The following is an 18,368-nucleotide window of genomic DNA, read 5'->3' as shown; positions in this document are numbered from 1 at the left end:
TTGTTTTAATGATATCCGAAGTAAAACTGAAAATCTATTGTCTGAAAACTGTTTTTTTTTTTAGGTTTGTAACAATAACTTTGTTAAATAATTAATAAATGCTCAAGATTTATAAAAAATAGTTGTAAAGAATTTATTTCTAAATTAGTGATGTAAATAAGTACAATAAAAATAAAAAAAAGTTTTAAAAAATAAAATTTATTGAAGAAGAAACAGAACAAAAAATAAAAAAAATGACTTATACAATAAAAAATTATTTTATTTAATTTTGTTTTTTGTCGATGGGTACAAGAAAATCGAAATATTGCTCACTACATTTATTCATCAGTGAATCTATTTTTACAAGAAACGGAATACAAAAGTTGAAGAATAGTCACAGGTGATCAACTGAAAATTCCGAATGCAATTAAGAGTCAAACTTTCAAACCCGATTTTTGATAAATGTATGGTATAGTATATATAACTGAGGATCAGTTAATTGGACTATTTATTTTTCAAAATCGCCTTTCTGGTATTTTGTATAAAATTTGTTACAAAATTAAGTGCCGGTTCTGCTTAGAGGATGTACTTACTGAAAAAAGGCAGCAAACGTTATTCCAACAGAGATGCATCACTTCATTCTTCACAAGACATTACTTTTTCCGGGTAGATGGATTAGTCGAGGTGGGTCAATTAATTGGTCTCCTAGGTCCTCCGATTTAAGTCCCTTGGACTATTAACTTTGGGGTCATATAAAGGAAGTAGTTTATGCACAAAAAATTAATTCCAAAGAAGAATTATTGAGGCGAAATTTTAAACGCATTTGAAGATCTTAAGAACGACTGTGATGCTGTTAGAAAAGCTTCCTTTGATGTTATACATTGCAATAGATTTTGCATAAACTACAAGATCATATTAAACAGTATCTGTAAGGTATGAAAATTAAATTTAAAAAAATCTGATGTAGACACCACATGACTTGCTTGTACGCCTATTAAATTACATATACACATTTTTATAAAATGAGAAGAACATAAAATTTTATTTCACTAATAACTTCTGATTCATTTTAATATAGTTTTTTTTAATTATTAAATTATTATTTATTGTAATTTTTTTTACAATCAGAGGTTAATAATTGTTAATAAATCAATATATTAAAATTAAAAAAAAAAAAAATGTAAAAAAAAGGAAATGAAGTCGGATTCGAATCGATGTGCCTTCCCCTTGTAAGATTCAAATTCTTCATTAATTAAAATCTTATTCGGCTATAACTCTGTAACCAATGAAAATAAGTGCCACTTATGATATATCGTTCAAAATCTCTCAATTAGGGCTTATTAATTCATTTAAGAAAAAGTCCAAAATCCAAATTTGTTTGATTTTGAAACTAGTCAAAATGGATATTTCTGTTGAAATCTGGAAACCGAAATTTTTTGCAATTAAAATATTTCCTTGTACTTTATTCAAATCTTTAAGTCAAAAACCATAGTAAACCATTAATTCTGCTTCTCAATTAACGTTCTAAAAAAATTCGCTACGACCTCATTTCTCCGGTGGAGCTGAATTCCAAGCAAACTTTTTGGCTAACCATAACTCGTTAATGAAGCATTTCAGACTTATGTTTATGTGAACTTTTTTCATTAATTTTATGAGAGGAATACACCTGTGAAGTATGTCGGTTTCCTCGTGGGACACTCTGTACACACACACACACACACACACATGAGGCATGAATCAGACGCGCATGAGGGTCATATACATCTATATTTACATGTGTATGCATGTATATTTATTAGTATAAATTAGGAAAATAAATTGATTTTACAAGAAGAATATTATCAGCTACCTTTCACTTTGTAGTAGATTTCAACAGATTTTTTTCTTAAAAACGTTTCTCGGTATTCTAGAACAAAAAGCTCTATGTATGCATGGTGTGTAACACAGAAGAATTATGTACACACAATACGTTACTTCAGTCTCAGTTACTAATTAATGTTTAGTATGTACTATATTAATTACATTACACAAAATTCAAACTTTAAAAGCTAGCATCATCATAAATTAATAAATCAGATATAATTAATTAGTAAATTTTACAGACTACAAGCAATATGTACTTAAATCACCTCTTTTCAACTTTGCATATAGTTGTTTGTACATTATTATTCAATCAACTATAAATAAGAAGTATTCATTTCTACATTAAGAAGTATTAAAAAACTGTATTAAAAGAAGTATTTTGTGTGTGCACATGCAAGGAAAATTACCAAAATAAAAGCCAGATTTAGTTTACATTCAACTTTTGTAAAATATTACACATAGATTCAATTTTTTTTCTATTCAAAAAAAATAGTACGACTTGACTTAAAGAAGTAACCTATTTATCATAATCTTTAGCAACATATACGACTGGTGGATCAAAAAATAAGTTATACTCTTGCCATGATCTTGAACTGAAAGAGATATCCTAATGTCTTGTGATGGCAGCAGTGGTTTTGTTGTTTCATTCACGCTTCCCCAACAGCAATTCTGTACGACATTTGGTATGTGTGGAGTGTCGTTGTCAATATGACATGTCTTCTACAGGTTTTGTCCAGCATAGAAGTGCGTTCAGTAGTCCGATTTTTGTGGGAAAAAAAATTAAAATTGTTCCGAAGTTCATCACCATATTGTTGAGATATATGGAGAGAATCCAATGTCACACCCCATGATCACAAAATGGTGCCAAATGTTTAGAAACGGAAGAACAATCGTGAGTGACAAACTGCGTGCTGGGCATTCTTCAACTGCAAACACGACGGGGTAAGCGGAGCGCGGAATGAAATGATCTTGTGTAACCGATGCATTAAAATTAGAGAGATGGCAAGTGAACTTAACATAAGTTATGGTAGTGTGTTTGAGATTATTCATTATCAGTTTGGTTACCGTAAGAAGTGTGCATGATGGGTGCCACATCTGTTGACCAACAATCACAAACATCAACGTTTTGAATCTGCTCTTTCTTTTCTTTAATGTTATTCCAGTACTGGCCCACAGTTTTTGAAACAAATCATCACAGGAGATGAGAGCTGGATGCTTCATTACACTCCTGAGACTAAACGAGTATCACATGAATGGAGACACAAAAATTTGCCGCTGCCAAAAAATGTTATAACATCCACACATGTTCAAAATGTTATACTGACATTCTTTTTCGATTCTGAGGGAGTTATTTACAATGAATTTACAACCTGAGGAACAACAATCAATGCCGAATCTTACTGTGAAACTTTAAAAAAATTGCATTAAGCCATTAAAGATCAAAGATCTGTAAGATGAGCCATTTGGTGGTTTTTCTTCACAACAATGCTACTCCTCAGTCAGCTCATGTGACAAAGAAGTTACTGCAAAAATTCAAGCGGGATGTGTGGTCTAATCCACCTTACAGCCCTGAACTAGCACCCTGCAACTACAACCTGTTTGGTTCTCTCAAGCGAGACCTGAGAGGGGAGTGTTTCGCTAATGATGATGAACTGAAGGAAGCGGTCCTTAAATGGTTGAAGGAAATTGAACAAAATTTTTATTAGAGTGGAATTGAAAACCTTGTCACAAGGTATGAAAAGTGTTTAGAAAAACTTGGTGATTATGTTAAAAAATAAATAAAAATATGTAGCTTTTTGTTCAGTAAAAAAGAAAAATTGTCTTATAAATATGTGTTTGTTTCATAGAAGGGGCTTAAATTACTTTCTGATTGTCCCTCGTACATAATATTTTTAGCATAATAAAAAACTGAACAAGGAAGGACTGAAAGTAGATAATGCAAAAATTAACTCAATATTATGAGAACTATTAATACTACTAGAATTAGTATTATATTATTACTACTAAAATGGAGAGATTGATTTCCACAAACTAAGGCAAAACCTACAATAATGGATTCCAAAGATTGTAAAATTTAGTAACTTTAGTAGTGTAAGTGAAGGTACAGGCTGCTTTTGAGACAATATTCCCTGTACTATTTTGTTTTAAACTTGCCTGAAGTGAATGTAAGTTACTATATATATACAATGTATGTATATATATATATATATACATACACACAAACACACAGTTTGGATATGTATATACATTCTCCTTTTGATTTCAGTTGTTTGATTAACTGGTGCCCACAACTATTTTCGTCTACCATCCTTTGTCACTTCCTTCAGTTCATCTCTCTATACCAGTTCTGTTTCATTCATATCTGTTTCAACCTTCCCTACTTTTCCTATAACTTATTTTTTCTCCACAAAAAGATAATGCACTATAAATTTTTTTTAAACAAAAATTATGTGTGAATCATAAAGCTCTTTAGTGATCCAAAACATCTTTTAATTTTTATAACTATTTATTCTATATTTTCCCTCACATTAGTAGATTAGCAATCTACTAATAAGTAGATTACTTAATAAGTAATCTACTTATTAGTAATAAGTAGATTACTAATTTAATCTACTTATGCATTATACATTCTTTTCAAAACTACTACTTTTAAAACTTTCTATTTGCTTTCATTTAGCTTTATTTGTGGTTCCAAAATTCTTTCTGATAAGAACAATTTTCAAATAAAATTTCTAATAAATATCATTTCACTGTTAATTAATTTACTCAATAATAAATAATTCCTAATAGTTAATATAATTTAGCTTGATCTACATTGAATTTTTATCTTTTTTGTTTCTCCAGTCTTCATATCATTTTTTATATAACTTCAAAGCACAGAGGAGCATAATTTTATTTTCATTTGAATAAATGTATACGTTGGAAACAATGTGTTCAAGTATGAGTATAATATGTCCAGTGTATCTTTAAATAGATGTGCACAGTAATAAACATATCTGTTCTGCTAACATAGAAAATATTCACTTATGAATTAAATTCTTGAGTTGTAATTAAAGTATCTTTATTCACTTTATTACATAGATCCCTGCATATAGTCACAAATGCAGTGATTAAAAATGAAATATAAATTTTCGACACCGTATAAAAAATTAAACTGGTGTATGTGAATACAATAAATGATATGGTTTTTCTCAGAAGTTTTTAAAGTTTATGGTTGATATATCTCTATTTTTTTCTGTTTAGCCTCTGGAGCCACCATAAGGTATTGTTTCAGAGGATGAATGAAGTGTAGTTTTGTACAGTCTCAGGCCGTCTGTTCCTGAGATGTGTGGTTAATTGAAACCCAACCACCAATGATCACCTGTATCTATGATCTAATATTCAAATCTGTATAAAAGCAAATGTTGGTATGTCTGCTCTTCTGTTAATGTCACTGATCGATGTGTCATGTTACCAGTCTGGCTAGATGGCCGCTACTGCAGTAGAGAAAGCTAGCTTTTCGTGTGCTTAAATTAGCTAAAAAAAACTCTGTTACTGTCATGCAATGACATTTCAGAACAAAATGTGGAAAATCACAACCAACAAGAAAATCAATCTATGACTGGAATAAACAGTTTCAAAGCACAGGATGTCTATGTAACACGAAAGGTGCAGAAAGGCCTCCTGTTTCAGAAGAACAAATTGATCGTGTTCGTGTTGTGTATCAACATAGCCCAGACAAATCAACTAGATCAGCAAGTTTAGAATTGCAAATTCCTCAACCAGCTGTATGAAAAATTCTCCAGAAACTTTTGAAAATGACGCCTTATAAATTATAGTTAGCACAAAGTTTAAAATTTAAACTTTACACCGCAATTTAAACTTTGTACTGGAGTTTTTCAAAAATTAACAACTGCATATGTTCTTTATCAAAAACTTTGAAACTAAATAATATTTTTTAAAATGAAATCAGGGTCTGAGATAGTTGCCAAAAACTTATACCTTAAGATTAATATAAATTAAAAATAACCACACAGCTCTGAGGTACACGTTTTTTGCATCTCCTGAAAAATCATGTTTAGTGGATAAGTTCACTTCACTTCTGAAAAAAAGCTCCTCAAATGTTGACGATATAGTCTTACGTAAAAAGTTTTGTGTGAAGTTACAGGATTGTGTTGAAAATGACGTTGGCTTTTTTCATCGCCTAATTTTCGGTGATGAATATATGTTTCCTATTAGTGGAAAAGTTAGTAGACATAAAAGTTAGTAGACCTCTAAGAATGTGGTGTACAGAAAACCCAAGAGAAAGTTCATACACGATTCCCCTAAAATGAAATTGTTTTGCGTTGTATCTCGTGAAAGGGTATACGGGAGTAATTCCGTTTTTTTTCTCCATGAAGTGACAATAACCGGAGTAATTTATCTGGACATGTTAAGTGAATGGCTAGTGTCTCAACACCAGGAAGATAGTGACAACTTCATTTTTGTACAAGATGGAGTTCCGTCTCACTGGCACTTACAGGCACAAAATTATCTGGATGAACGCCTTCGCAGACGATGGAATGGCCTTGGCCGTGCAAGTGAGGAAAACATGGTTTTTAAGCTTTGGCCACCACGTAATCCAGACTTAACGCCTTGCTACCTACATTTTATAGGGTTATGTAAAAGTTTCTGTGCCGCTCTTCCTGTTGATATCGATGACTTAAAATAACGAATCACAAACGCTGCTGTTACTGTTGACCAGCATATGCATGCACGTATTTGGGACGAATTCGACTACCGTGTTGATATCAGTCGTGTTACAAACGGTGAAAACACTGAAAATTTATAAATAAAAACTTAAAGATTCTTCAATATAATCACGTAAGTATTCATCTCAACTCTTAAAAAATAAATCAGTAATAAGCTATCAGAAGTGTATATTTCATTTGTAATCACTCTCTACTATGATTGTCATTTTTTTTCTTTTTGTGCTAATCTATATCATATCAAATCCTAGCTAGATATAGTGTTAGGTTTGCTCTAAACTAATGTTGGGAAACCAGGTTTGCAACAAGTAGTAGCATTTAGATATGTGAGTCTTTATTTGACATGCATCAGAATATCAAGAAAAAAATTGATAATTGTATATATATATATCTATAACAGGCAGCTAAAAAGTAACTTACACTCCCCCTCTAACGTTTTTGTGATTGAAAAACTAGATCCGGCATTCTTCCTTGTACCGAGGGCCTACTTCAATGAACGTATTATTTCATTATTTTTTTATTTTTGGGCAGCAAGAGGTCATTTGATATATCATTTTAAAAGTTCCCGTAGACCTGCAGGTCATAGTACGTGACCATTTGTCTAATAGTACGGCTCTGTTTAAAGATGCGCACCTAGTTGTGGAAAAATCCGTTACTAAGGGAAGTCCGCAGGGTTCCGTTCTCGGTTCCCTGTGTGGAACCTGGTATTCGACGGATTTCTGGGATTGAAATTTCCAGAATGGGTCACGGCCCAGAATTTCGCCGAATGACTGTCTCCTTTTAGTTCATGGAAATTCTCGACCACAGCTAGAAGACCGAGCGCAGGCGGCCTTGTCAACCGCAGAGGGCTGGATGGACATACAAAATTTAAATATTTCTGTACCCAAGACGAAGTTTATGCTTCTCAAGGGTGCAGACAGATTATCGTTCGTAACCCTCATATTAAATTTAAAGGCTGTGTAATCAGCCGAGTTAGAGTTCATAAGTACCTAGGTGCTTTGTTTGATGAAAAGTTGCTGTTAAGCAACAACATCAGGCAAGTAGCGGCGGACGCCGTCTCAGTGATGCACAATCTTAGGAGGATTGCTCAGAAAGACTATGGGTTGTCAGGCTATCAAATGTACATGTACCGAGGTGTCTTCGAAAGCATGACCTCTTACGCGGCGCCCGTTTGGGCGCATAGGTTGGATATGAAGAGAGCACTTCTTTAAAATTTAAGGAGTGCCCAGCGCAGACCCTTAATTGTATGGAGTGGTGTTTTTAGGATAACCTCCTACGAGGCTACCACCGTATTGGGAAAGGCTCTCTCAATCGATTTAGTGGTAAAAATTCGGGCAGACATGTGGAGATTGCGAAGAGGCTGGGAAGCCGAGGTAATTGGGATGCGGTTTCGAGCCGGATCAGTACGGAAGCGGAACGGTGATCACATTGCACCATATCTAAATTTCGTTCAGGTGCCCATCTCCCGACTGCGGGAGAGGCTGCAGAGCCTCGCGATGGAAGCATGGCTGCTGGAATGGAACACCTCGACAAATTGTACAAAGGGAAGATCTTTGTACAATTTTATATAGGATCTGGGGGGATGGTTTGCCTCGAGCTCGTTTTTAAGGGCAACGGGTGCTCAGGTGCTCACCAACCACGTTAACTTGAATCAATATCTGTTTCGGTTCCGCCTGGTATCTGATGAGCTGTGCGTCTGCGGGGAGGTCCAGTCAAATTAACACCTAATGTTTGACTGCTCTGCTCTTGGGGGGGGGGGGGGAAGAGAGTTCGGGGCCACTCTGGAAGTTAGAGGTCAAGGAAAAAATTGGCCACTCACAAGCGGGGAATCAATGTGGCGAGAGCCGCATTGTCGGACGTGAGGGAGTTCCTTGATGCGGTTGCTTCGTTCAACCGGCACCCGTAGTTTTCTTAAGGGAAAGACTCTTACCACATTGCCGTGGGAAGCTAACCCTGAGTATGGATGATCACCAGGCAATTGTTATGGCTCCAGACACTATAAAATGGTGGACAGGTACTTTCTGGCATTCAGCGATCTAGGCGTGGCAGCGGATTGCTTTTTAGACGAAATAAATTTTATTATTGATGTCATATATATTTTTAGTAGTTGACGGGGTGCGCATACCCATTTTAGCAAATATATGACAAGTGAGCGGTTGGGACACGTAAGCCGGTGGTGCGCTTAGTCCGTTCACACTGTTAGATAAGCTTTAGGAGCTATTTTAAGATACTAGTCGCTAAACAGTTCGAGGTTCTGTTGCCGTTTGTGGGACAAACATTCGGTCTTATGCTTTAGGGCGACCGAATGGGATGGTCGCGGAAGAAATGCTAAGCAAGAAAAATTATACAATTAAAAGTAAATTCTGATGACCCAATACAATATGGAGGCCAACAATGTGTTTGTTTCAAATAGCTAGAACTATGGTTGTAAGCTCCCATTTAACTTTTTGTTACTTGAGGTACCCCGATTCTCTATTTAGAAATTTTCTCCAAAAAAGAGAGGCTAACTCAGTAACCCCCCAATTTAGAGTACTCGACCTTAAGGTGTGGTATCAAAAGAATTAAATTCTAACTAATTACACCAAAATGGCAATCACAAATGTTGTTATGTTAATTAAAAATTTAAATAATTAATTATTAAACTTTTTCAAATACTTCTTTTAATTAGACTTAATCTTAAAGAATATTATTTAATTTAAGTAAGAGTTTGGAATTTAATTTCTTTTACATGTGTAATTGATACTATTTTTTATTTAAAAAATATCCTGCAATCTCATGAATTAAAAATATTGCCTAATAAAATTATTTCAGTTAAAAAATATTATTACTTCTTACCTCATATTAAATGTTCGAATACTGCCCTTCCTGTTCCTCCATGCAGTAATACAGACGCTTCTTGAAAGCTTCTCTCACATTGTGAAAAGATTCTGGTGAAGTCTTCCTACATTTTATCTCAGTACGTTCCCTTAATTCTTCCAGAGAAGTTTGCTGTGAGCTATAAACGGTTGAATTTAATTGTCCCTGCAAGAAGAAATCAAGTGGATTCAGGTCATTCAATACTAGGGGCTGGCCAATCAGTACTATTACATTAACCTATCCAATAATTTGAATGTATTTCTTAAGTTCAATGTATTTCTTAAGTTGCAAGAGTAGTGTGGAGGAGCACCACCAACTGGAAAAACACATCATAAAGGTTGTCGTGAATAAAGGTTGACCATTTGGTCTACGAACTATCTCAATCAAATTTTTGAAAGCTGGAATTATCTGCTTGTTCAGGAAAGCATAGTACATATCACCATTTAAGTTCTATTAATGTCAAATGATCCACGATATGTTTCATCTATTATCCAGCCCGTACATTTAACTGCTCTGGATGCCGGGTATGACTTTCACGATACCAGTGAGGGTTTTCTTGGGATCAGTACCTACTGTAATGTCTGTTAACAACCCGTATGAAGTAAATGAGGCTTCATCACCGAACAATATGTTGAAGCAAGAAATAGTTCTTACTGCTAATTTCTTTGTCAAAATTTCACTGAATTCAACCCTCCTACCAAAATCATCTTCGGTAAGTTCTTTTACTAACTGGGTGATATTTATGTTTTTTTTAATAACTTTTGCATGGACCACCCAGATAAATTATTATTTTGTATAATCACACTTCTTCATTGTTGATTATTAACAGAAATTTCTGCTAATATTCCTTCTTCGATAATTTCATCTGTACTGGGTCAGCCAGGATTTTTATCATCTAAAACTTTAGCAGTGCATTGAAATTTATCTGTTAAATTTATGACTGCGTTTTGGAAACTGTATGATTAGGATGCTGTGCATTAAATGCATTAGTTTTTGAAAGTTTTATTTCTCCAAATAAAAATACTAATTTCTACAATTTCTTAAATTGAAAAAAATTGTTTTTTTTACCCAAGAATTATATTTCGTATACAATATTTCTTATCCATCCCCAGAAGCAGAAATATTTGTTGATTCCAGCTTGAGTGAAATATGCCTAGTTGGTAAACAAAACGTACTTGTAAAATTGTCGATTTTTATTCCCCCAGTTGCAGAACTCCAAGCAAAGTTTCCTGGGTGTAGGTAGATGTTGAACTGACTGTTTATGGTAAGAATGATCAAACTTGTTTTGTTTAAGGAACTATCGAATTGAAACTCCTATCCGTTTAAAAATACGTCGTGTACTGATACCTGGACTACTATGCTTAACCGCATCGACAATAATTTCACCAATAACAGCGTCATGTTGGATAGATCATTCGTAGCTGGTACGAATACTGGGTAGTGATCCTGTTTCCCGATGATTGCGAAAAGTCGGGCTAGTTGTTTTGGGATCTGGAATCTTGCGATTCGGAAAACGTATTTCATATTTTATTACAGCAGCTGTAGTATTACTATTAAACATACCCAAAAGGAATAAAATTTCAGCGTGTTCCTTTGTTGTAAATAAGTACGGCATTACTTCAATGGCAAACCTATCAAGTTCAAATTAAAATTCACAGAAAACGGCAGCGCAGTACCCGATATATTTAATGTACCTTACAAAATGATTTAAACACTAATACAGTATTGCGCATTGTTGATCAGCTGTTGTTATTTTATTGCAAACTTTGAAATAATTTTTCAAATAATCTATATATAGTATTTCTGTCCTTAATAATTTTTCTGCGTGTCTGTCTTCAATTTATTTTTATTTTACAATTGTGTAATTTCCAGGTTTTTTGAAATTTATTAACAGCAATTTTTAACAGTAAATGTTTTTTAGACGTTTTTCACGTCACCTAAAAAGAATTTGGTTTTTGTTTACATTAATTAAACACTTATATGACAAATGTAATAATGTACTCTTTCTAAATAAAATTCGAATTTTTCTAACTCTTCTTTGTTATATTCAACTTGTCTTAGATTATTTTGTTCAGAATTAAATTCTTTATTAATTTTGTTTAAAAGTTTTATGTGTTTATTATATATTTAACAAAGTTATTCTACGTCAAACATAAAACACAACGTTTTTAACTCAATCTATTGGTTTTCACCCCATATTTTTCAAATAGTACTGCAGATATTCTGGAACCTATGTTATGCAATTGTTCAGATCAAAAACAATAAGAAATCACTAATTCTGCTCCTTAATTTGTCATAAAAATTTAAGTACGATCTCATTTCATCCAAATAGCTGAAATCTGAGCGAAATTTTACACTAGCCGTAACTCGCAAACGAAGCATTTTAGGACATTTATTTATATAAACTTTTTCCATTATTTTCACGAGTAGAATAGGTTATGAAAGGTTCCCGGGAGAACTTCATGATACACTCTTTTTATATATATAAAAACGGTGGAGCAGAGGAAACGCATGTTTTTCTATACAGAATAACTTCGGTTGTTTTAATTATAGAAAAAAACGTTTTACATTAAACAATAATATTTTTATTACGTTCCTGAAATTAACATACTTTAATAAGGTTCGGAAAAAATGTTAATAAGACGTCCTTCTTGTCGGACACAAATTCGAAGCCTCTCCTCAAAATTCTGCACGGCTTTCTCCAACATTTCATTCGACACAATTTCAATATCTTGAGGAATGGAAATTTCATATTTCCGATTGTGTATGGTTTATTCACCCACATTCTTGATTTTAGGTAGCCCCACAAACAGAAGTCACAATTCGATAGATCGGGAGAACGTGGAGACCAAGAAACATCGAATCGTGAAATGACACGTCCAGGAAACATTTGTCGACCAATTCAATCGATGTTCTCGCCATGTGAGCTGTGACACCATCCTATTGGAACCACATTTCTCATGTGTTCACCCGATGCCTTTCCAGTTCTGGACGCAGGAAGTTGTTTAAGATGTCGATTTAGCGCACTGATGTCACTGTAACTGCGGTTTCCCCCTCTTCAAAAAAGTAAGGACCAACAATCCCTATCTTGGAGAAACCGCACTGCACTGTTACTTTCAGCTGTGAAGAGGTTTTTGGTGTAGTTCACTTGGGTTCTCCGACGCCCAGTACCGACAGTTCTGTACATTAACATAACCATCCAGATGGAAATGGGCTTCGCCATTCATCATTAGTAGGGCGTTTGCATCTTCTGTAAGATTGGTGTTCATTATAACACAATTTTTTTGCGTTGCACAAAATCCCTTTCTGATAGCTGCTGGTTTTGTGCGAGTGAAATTTTGTACAAGTGAAATTTGAAATCACGGTGTAAGATGCAATGAAGCGAATGACGCGACATACCCAACGCTACAACACTTCGACCCTATACCCAACACCTTCGGATCTTCTTCAACACTATCACTGACAGCACCGATATTTTCGTCTGTAAGTACAGATCTTTGTCTTGTTGGTTTTTCATTGAATAGAGTAAATGTTTTTCGAAATTTATCAATAGTTCAACGAATCATTTGCTCTGATGGACGATTATGTGCACCATGAAAATTACGAAGTTCTCTATACGTTTGGCAAACAGACGTTGATTTTGAAAATATATTTCCACAATTTTTAAACTTTGTTGCGGCGTCAGCTTTTCCATGATCATTTTCCAATTCTCACTGATCTGAAATGACAAAACAAAACAAATGACAGCTACCTCTATCAAAGGTTCTATCACTCTAAAAAAAACCACCCGTTTTATACAGAGTGTCTCACGAAGAAAGAGACATTCTTCACAGGTGTAGTCCATCAAAATAATGAAAAGGTTCACACAAACATAGTTCTGGAAACGCTTCGTTAGCGAGCTAACAAAAAATTTCGTCCGGAATTCAGTTCCTCCAGTGAAATGAAGTCGTACTGAATCTTTTAGAACGTTAATTGAGGGGAAAAATAATAGTTTCCTATGGTTTTTGGCTTGAAAAATTTGATAAAATAAATTCCAGGACTATCTTCAGTAGTTTTCATGATATCCAAAGTAAAACTAAAATATTTGTCGTATGTAAACCGGTTTTTTAGGTTTGCAATTCAATAACTTTGTTAAATGACTATTAAATGCGTTAGATTTAGTAACAAAACCAGTAGAAAATTTAATTACAAAAATGTGGAAGTAAATAAGTCCAATAAAAATCAAATAAATCTTTTAAAAAATCATATTTTACTGCAGAAGAAACAGAACAAAAAGTAAATGAAATGACTTACTCTGGAAATTTTTCCATCCATCTGTTTAAATAAGATACTAATAAACAAATACTACAATATTTAGTTTAGTACAATAATTAAATACTTACAAAATAGTTTTAAACCTGAACAAAAACAGGATTGCAAGAATACTGTATCAATTCTTTAACTTTATTAAAAACCTAAAGTTAGCAACACTGTATATATATATATATATATATATATATATATATGTTACCACATATATGCGTTTTAATGTCGGTAGCAATAATGTGAGCTGGGCACACAGTATACGGACGCGTTACTTCCACCGCGCAGATGTTTTCCTACCATAGCGGCACTGCAGCCCCACCACTCTTAGGCACCAATAAAAGAGCGTTCACCACGAGAGTGAACGCAATTCAATGTCGACCACCACCTGAAGAAGAAGTTGGAAGAAGAAGAAGTCCCCTGGCCGGCTCAACGTGGGACCTCCCGGCGGATGCCAACATTCCCGCCGGAGCAGCAGGCCTGACCGGCCCGCCGAGGAAACCGCTGGACGCGGACGCTACCTTCCTACTCCAGCTCCAGCTCGCCGGGCTCAGCAGCAGGAGCCGGCCCAGCGTGGGAACGCTCGGGGAGAACCGCTTCGGCCGCGCCGAGGAAGGACGACCGACGCCGACCCGACACTGCGGGGCTCTGGGGGTCACCACTGTCACGCTGTAGTGGGGACCCAACTGCCGCTGAGGGAAATCCCTGTCGGACTTCAATGGACGAGCCACAACTCCCCGACTTCGCCTGAGTTCATCTTCCGGACCCAACAGCTCTTCTCAGAGCTAACGCAAAAAACGGCCCTTTTCAGGGCCACTCCAAGGTTATGAATTACGTACCTTCGAAGCCATTCGGCGACTATTATATATAAAGAATATTATATATATAATCTATTTTGTAGATATATATATATTAAAACATATTGTTAATGAATTTGCTTTCTAAAAATTACTAAGGACTTGGATTTTCAATTATTCCAATACTGCCAAGACATCTGCAGGTGCTATTTCTAATACTTAACAGTTTAAAATGGCTTACAATAAGGAAGTAATGACTGCAAGTAGGTAATTCCTCAAGTCTTCAGCTGCAACTGATGTCCCTTTTTGTTGGTATTACATCATCAGCTCAGTGATATTGCCATATTGTGCATCATTTGTGAAACATTCCTGATAATTATTTATTATTCTTGACTGTTTAATGACTGATGATATTAATTAATTAATTATATATATATTATATGCATACCATATATATCTCTACGATTACGGCAGTCTAATTTTATATGTACAGAGAAAACAAACTTATCACTGAGTCGATTTCCATTTCAAAAACAGTGGCCAGCTTAAGTATATGTAGCTCTCCCTGATTATATGGTTGTTCTTTATAAAGAGAGCAATATTTGCTATAATCTAAAACATTACTGTTGTAAGAACTCATTTTGAAGTAATTTTAAAGCACTGTTTTATAAATAAAGATGTAAATATATAAATACACATTAATAATATTAATTTAAATGTTATTTTTACAATATACTATTTCAGGAGATGTAGAGATTCGGTTAGTTCAAGATGGCACAGGAGGAAGCTATGAGGCAGTAGTTTGTGGTGGTATGAATCCTGACGGAAGGGAAACTTGGACATCTAATGCTGACTTTCTTCTCTCAATTATTGGATTTGCTGTAGATCTTGCTAATGTCTGGAGGTTTCCTTATCTTTGCTACAGAAATGGTGGAGGTACTTATTTAAATTAATTTTCTAATTAGTAACATATTTAATATTAATATATTCTTTTATGATTAATTATTTAATTATTTGTTCCACAGGGGCTTTTTTAGTTCCATACCTACTAATGTTAGTTTTTGGTGCTGTACCATTATTTTATATGGAACTAATACTTGGACAATATAATAGGCAAGGTCCTATAAGTGTATGGAGGATATGTCCTTTGTTTAAAGGTATGATATTTGCTAATTATTATACTGTTTAATAAATTTATTTTATATAATACTTTTTGTGGGATATAGAATTTGTTTTTAATTATAACTCTTTGACCATTCATCTCCTTAAAAATTTGATACATTCTTCCATTTTCTATACTGTCAACCCCTACCTGATTGTCGAAATTCTGTAAGTCCACGTTTTCAAAATTTTTTTACATAACATCAGTATGAATTTACAAATCACCAGCATTCCACTGAACTATTAAATAAGTAATATCATTAGGATAGTGACAGTTATATTTCAGTATGATAAACCAATAAAAAATTATAATATTTTTTGAAAGAATCTATTTATTTTTTAAAAAAATATGTATTAAAATTATATTAATTATACATTTTTGAATCATTTTTTTACAAAAACATTTACTTACTTTAAAAAGAAATATTAGAACATACATTTACGTACAGGATTATCGAATCTCAGAAACTACAAAAAAATTGTATCTTAGAAACTGCAAGAGATAATCAAACGAGTATTTTTTTTTTAAAATTCACCTACTTAAAAGTTTTCTTACATACCTTATAATGTTTCAATATGAGCTTCACTGATCGCTCTGGAAACATCCAGCCAATAAAAGATTTCTACTCAGGTCCACTAAATCATTGCAGATGTAACTTTAGCAATAGCAGTGGTGATCTGTTGTCTTAAATGTTGTACATCTGTGATTTCTTCACTGTAGACAAGGTCTTTAATGTATTCCCATAGAAAAAAGTCTAGGGTGTCAAATTTGATCTTCTAGGAGGCCAAAGCACAGGACTGGCCCTACCAATCCAACAAATAGGTAATTCAGAGCACGTTGAACGCCTAGGCTAAAGTGTGGGAGCACCATGTTGTTGAAATATTACAGCAATGTTACTTTCATGTTCAATTTGGTCAACTTGCAGGAAAAAATACAATTGTAGGATATCTAGATAAACATTCACTTTTTCTTTTCTTTCTTTTTCCTGTTTAGCCTCCGGTAACTACCGTTTAGATAATTCTTCAGAGGATGAATGAGGATGATATGTATGAGTGTAAATGAAGTGTAGTCTTGTACATTCTCAGTTCGACCGTACCTGAGATGTGTGGTTAATTGAAACCCAACCACCAAAGAACACCGGTATCTACGATCTAGTATTCAAATCCATGTAAAAATATCTGGCTTTACTAGGACTTGAACGCTGTAACTCTCGACTTCCAAATCAGCTGATTTGGGAAGACGCGTTAACCACTAGACCAACCCGGTGGGTTAAATAAACATTCACTGTGATTCATGTAAGCTCATGAAAAAAAGAATGGCTCAATCACAAAACTGGATATAAAACCGCACCACATGTCTATATTTGGGGAATCTCTGATATATTCAATAATTTCATTGGGTTGCTGATATCACCATATACTACAATTATATCTATTGACACAACCACAACATGAAAAGTCGCTTCATCTGTAAACATAATACGTTTTAAAAATGTTTCATCATTGTCAATGTTGTAAGCATTTTACTTGCAAATTTGACACATTTAGGATGATCTGTTGGTTTAAGGATGTAAAAAAATTTTTTGAGTTGGTGCATTCTAAAAAAATATTCATTTGATTATCTCTAGTAGTTTCTGAGATATTTTTTTAAATTGCTGCAACCTCTTTTGATGACTGTATGTTACTGATTACAATATTCTTGAGGAGTAAAAATTCAGTGGGAATACTGGTGCTGCATGCTTAAAATAAGTGAAAAGATATCTGGTTCAGTTGAACTTAATTTTAAGGGCAAATTTGGTTCAAGATTCAGTTTATCACAAAATTTATTTTTTATTGTCAACATACCAAAAATCCAGTTTCACAAAGAAATGTAGTAGAAAATGGAATTAAGAATAAAATTGACTTTTGGACAACAATGGATATTCATTTTAACCTTTAGTCAAAATTCACAAAACCCCAGTTTAGTAAATTATAATATTTTCAACTTCCATCGCAAGATAGTTTTATCAAATATTCTGTTGTGTTTTTAGTTACGAGTTCTAGAAATGACAACCAGTATGAAATGTTTCATATCCATAGAAATTCAGAATAGTCTTCTTTAAAATACTCTTCATAAGTTTTAATGAGCATTAGGAAATGGTATTTTATATTAATGATGAAATTATCTTCCATTTCAATTTTGTTTACTGTCACAAAATTTTCTAATTTTGGAAAAGTTGCAGGTTTCATTTGAAACACCATTATTCATCATTTGACATTTTTTGAAAAATCTTTTTATTACTGTCATTTTTGTCTTACTAAAAATCAATTTGTTTTTTCAGCTTACAAACTTAGATTTAAGATTTAAGTCATTGAGTTGATTGAAAATATCTGTTGAGTAGGCTACTGTTGTAATCCACAGCTGGTCAGTCAACTGATCATGCAGTTCAAAATCAGCACCCATTATGAACACCTACATTTTCAAATGTAGCTCAAATAACCTGCTTAGCATTTTTCCTTTAGAAAGTCATTTTCATGGTCACTGCCCATTTCAGAACACAGTTTTAAAATAAATGAGAGTTTATATAGCCAAATTTAATAAAACCAAAAACCTTGATGGACTCATGGAGAACCTGTCTAAATTGTTCTGTTTTACTGCTAAAGCTTCTTTGTAGATGTTGCAGTGAGTGAGAATATAATTCTT

At 33.8% G+C, this 18,368-nt stretch overlaps 1 protein-coding gene across 1 annotated transcript in view; it reads left to right on the top strand.

Moving 5' to 3' along the window:
* The first annotated feature begins 15,336 nt into the window (after positions 1-15,336).
* LOC142318094 (sodium-dependent noradrenaline transporter-like) overlaps positions 15,337-18,368 on the top strand; it is a 45,450-nt gene continuing 42,418 nt past the window's right edge. Inside the window, exons 1-2 of the mRNA XM_075354623.1 lie at positions 15,337-15,460; positions 15,550-15,681. Coding sequence (XP_075210738.1) covers positions 15,337-15,460; positions 15,550-15,681 — 256 coding nt within the window. The remainder of the gene's footprint in view (positions 15,461-15,549; positions 15,682-18,368) is intronic.

The sequence above is a fragment of the Lycorma delicatula genome, chromosome 1 (genome assembly GCF_047948215.1).
Source record: "Lycorma delicatula isolate Av1 chromosome 1, ASM4794821v1, whole genome shotgun sequence".
NCBI classification, from domain to species: domain Eukaryota; kingdom Metazoa; phylum Arthropoda; class Insecta; order Hemiptera; family Fulgoridae; genus Lycorma; species Lycorma delicatula.
The sequence above is the reverse complement of the archived record's forward strand: the minus strand, read 5'-3'. Positions and strand labels throughout refer to the sequence as shown.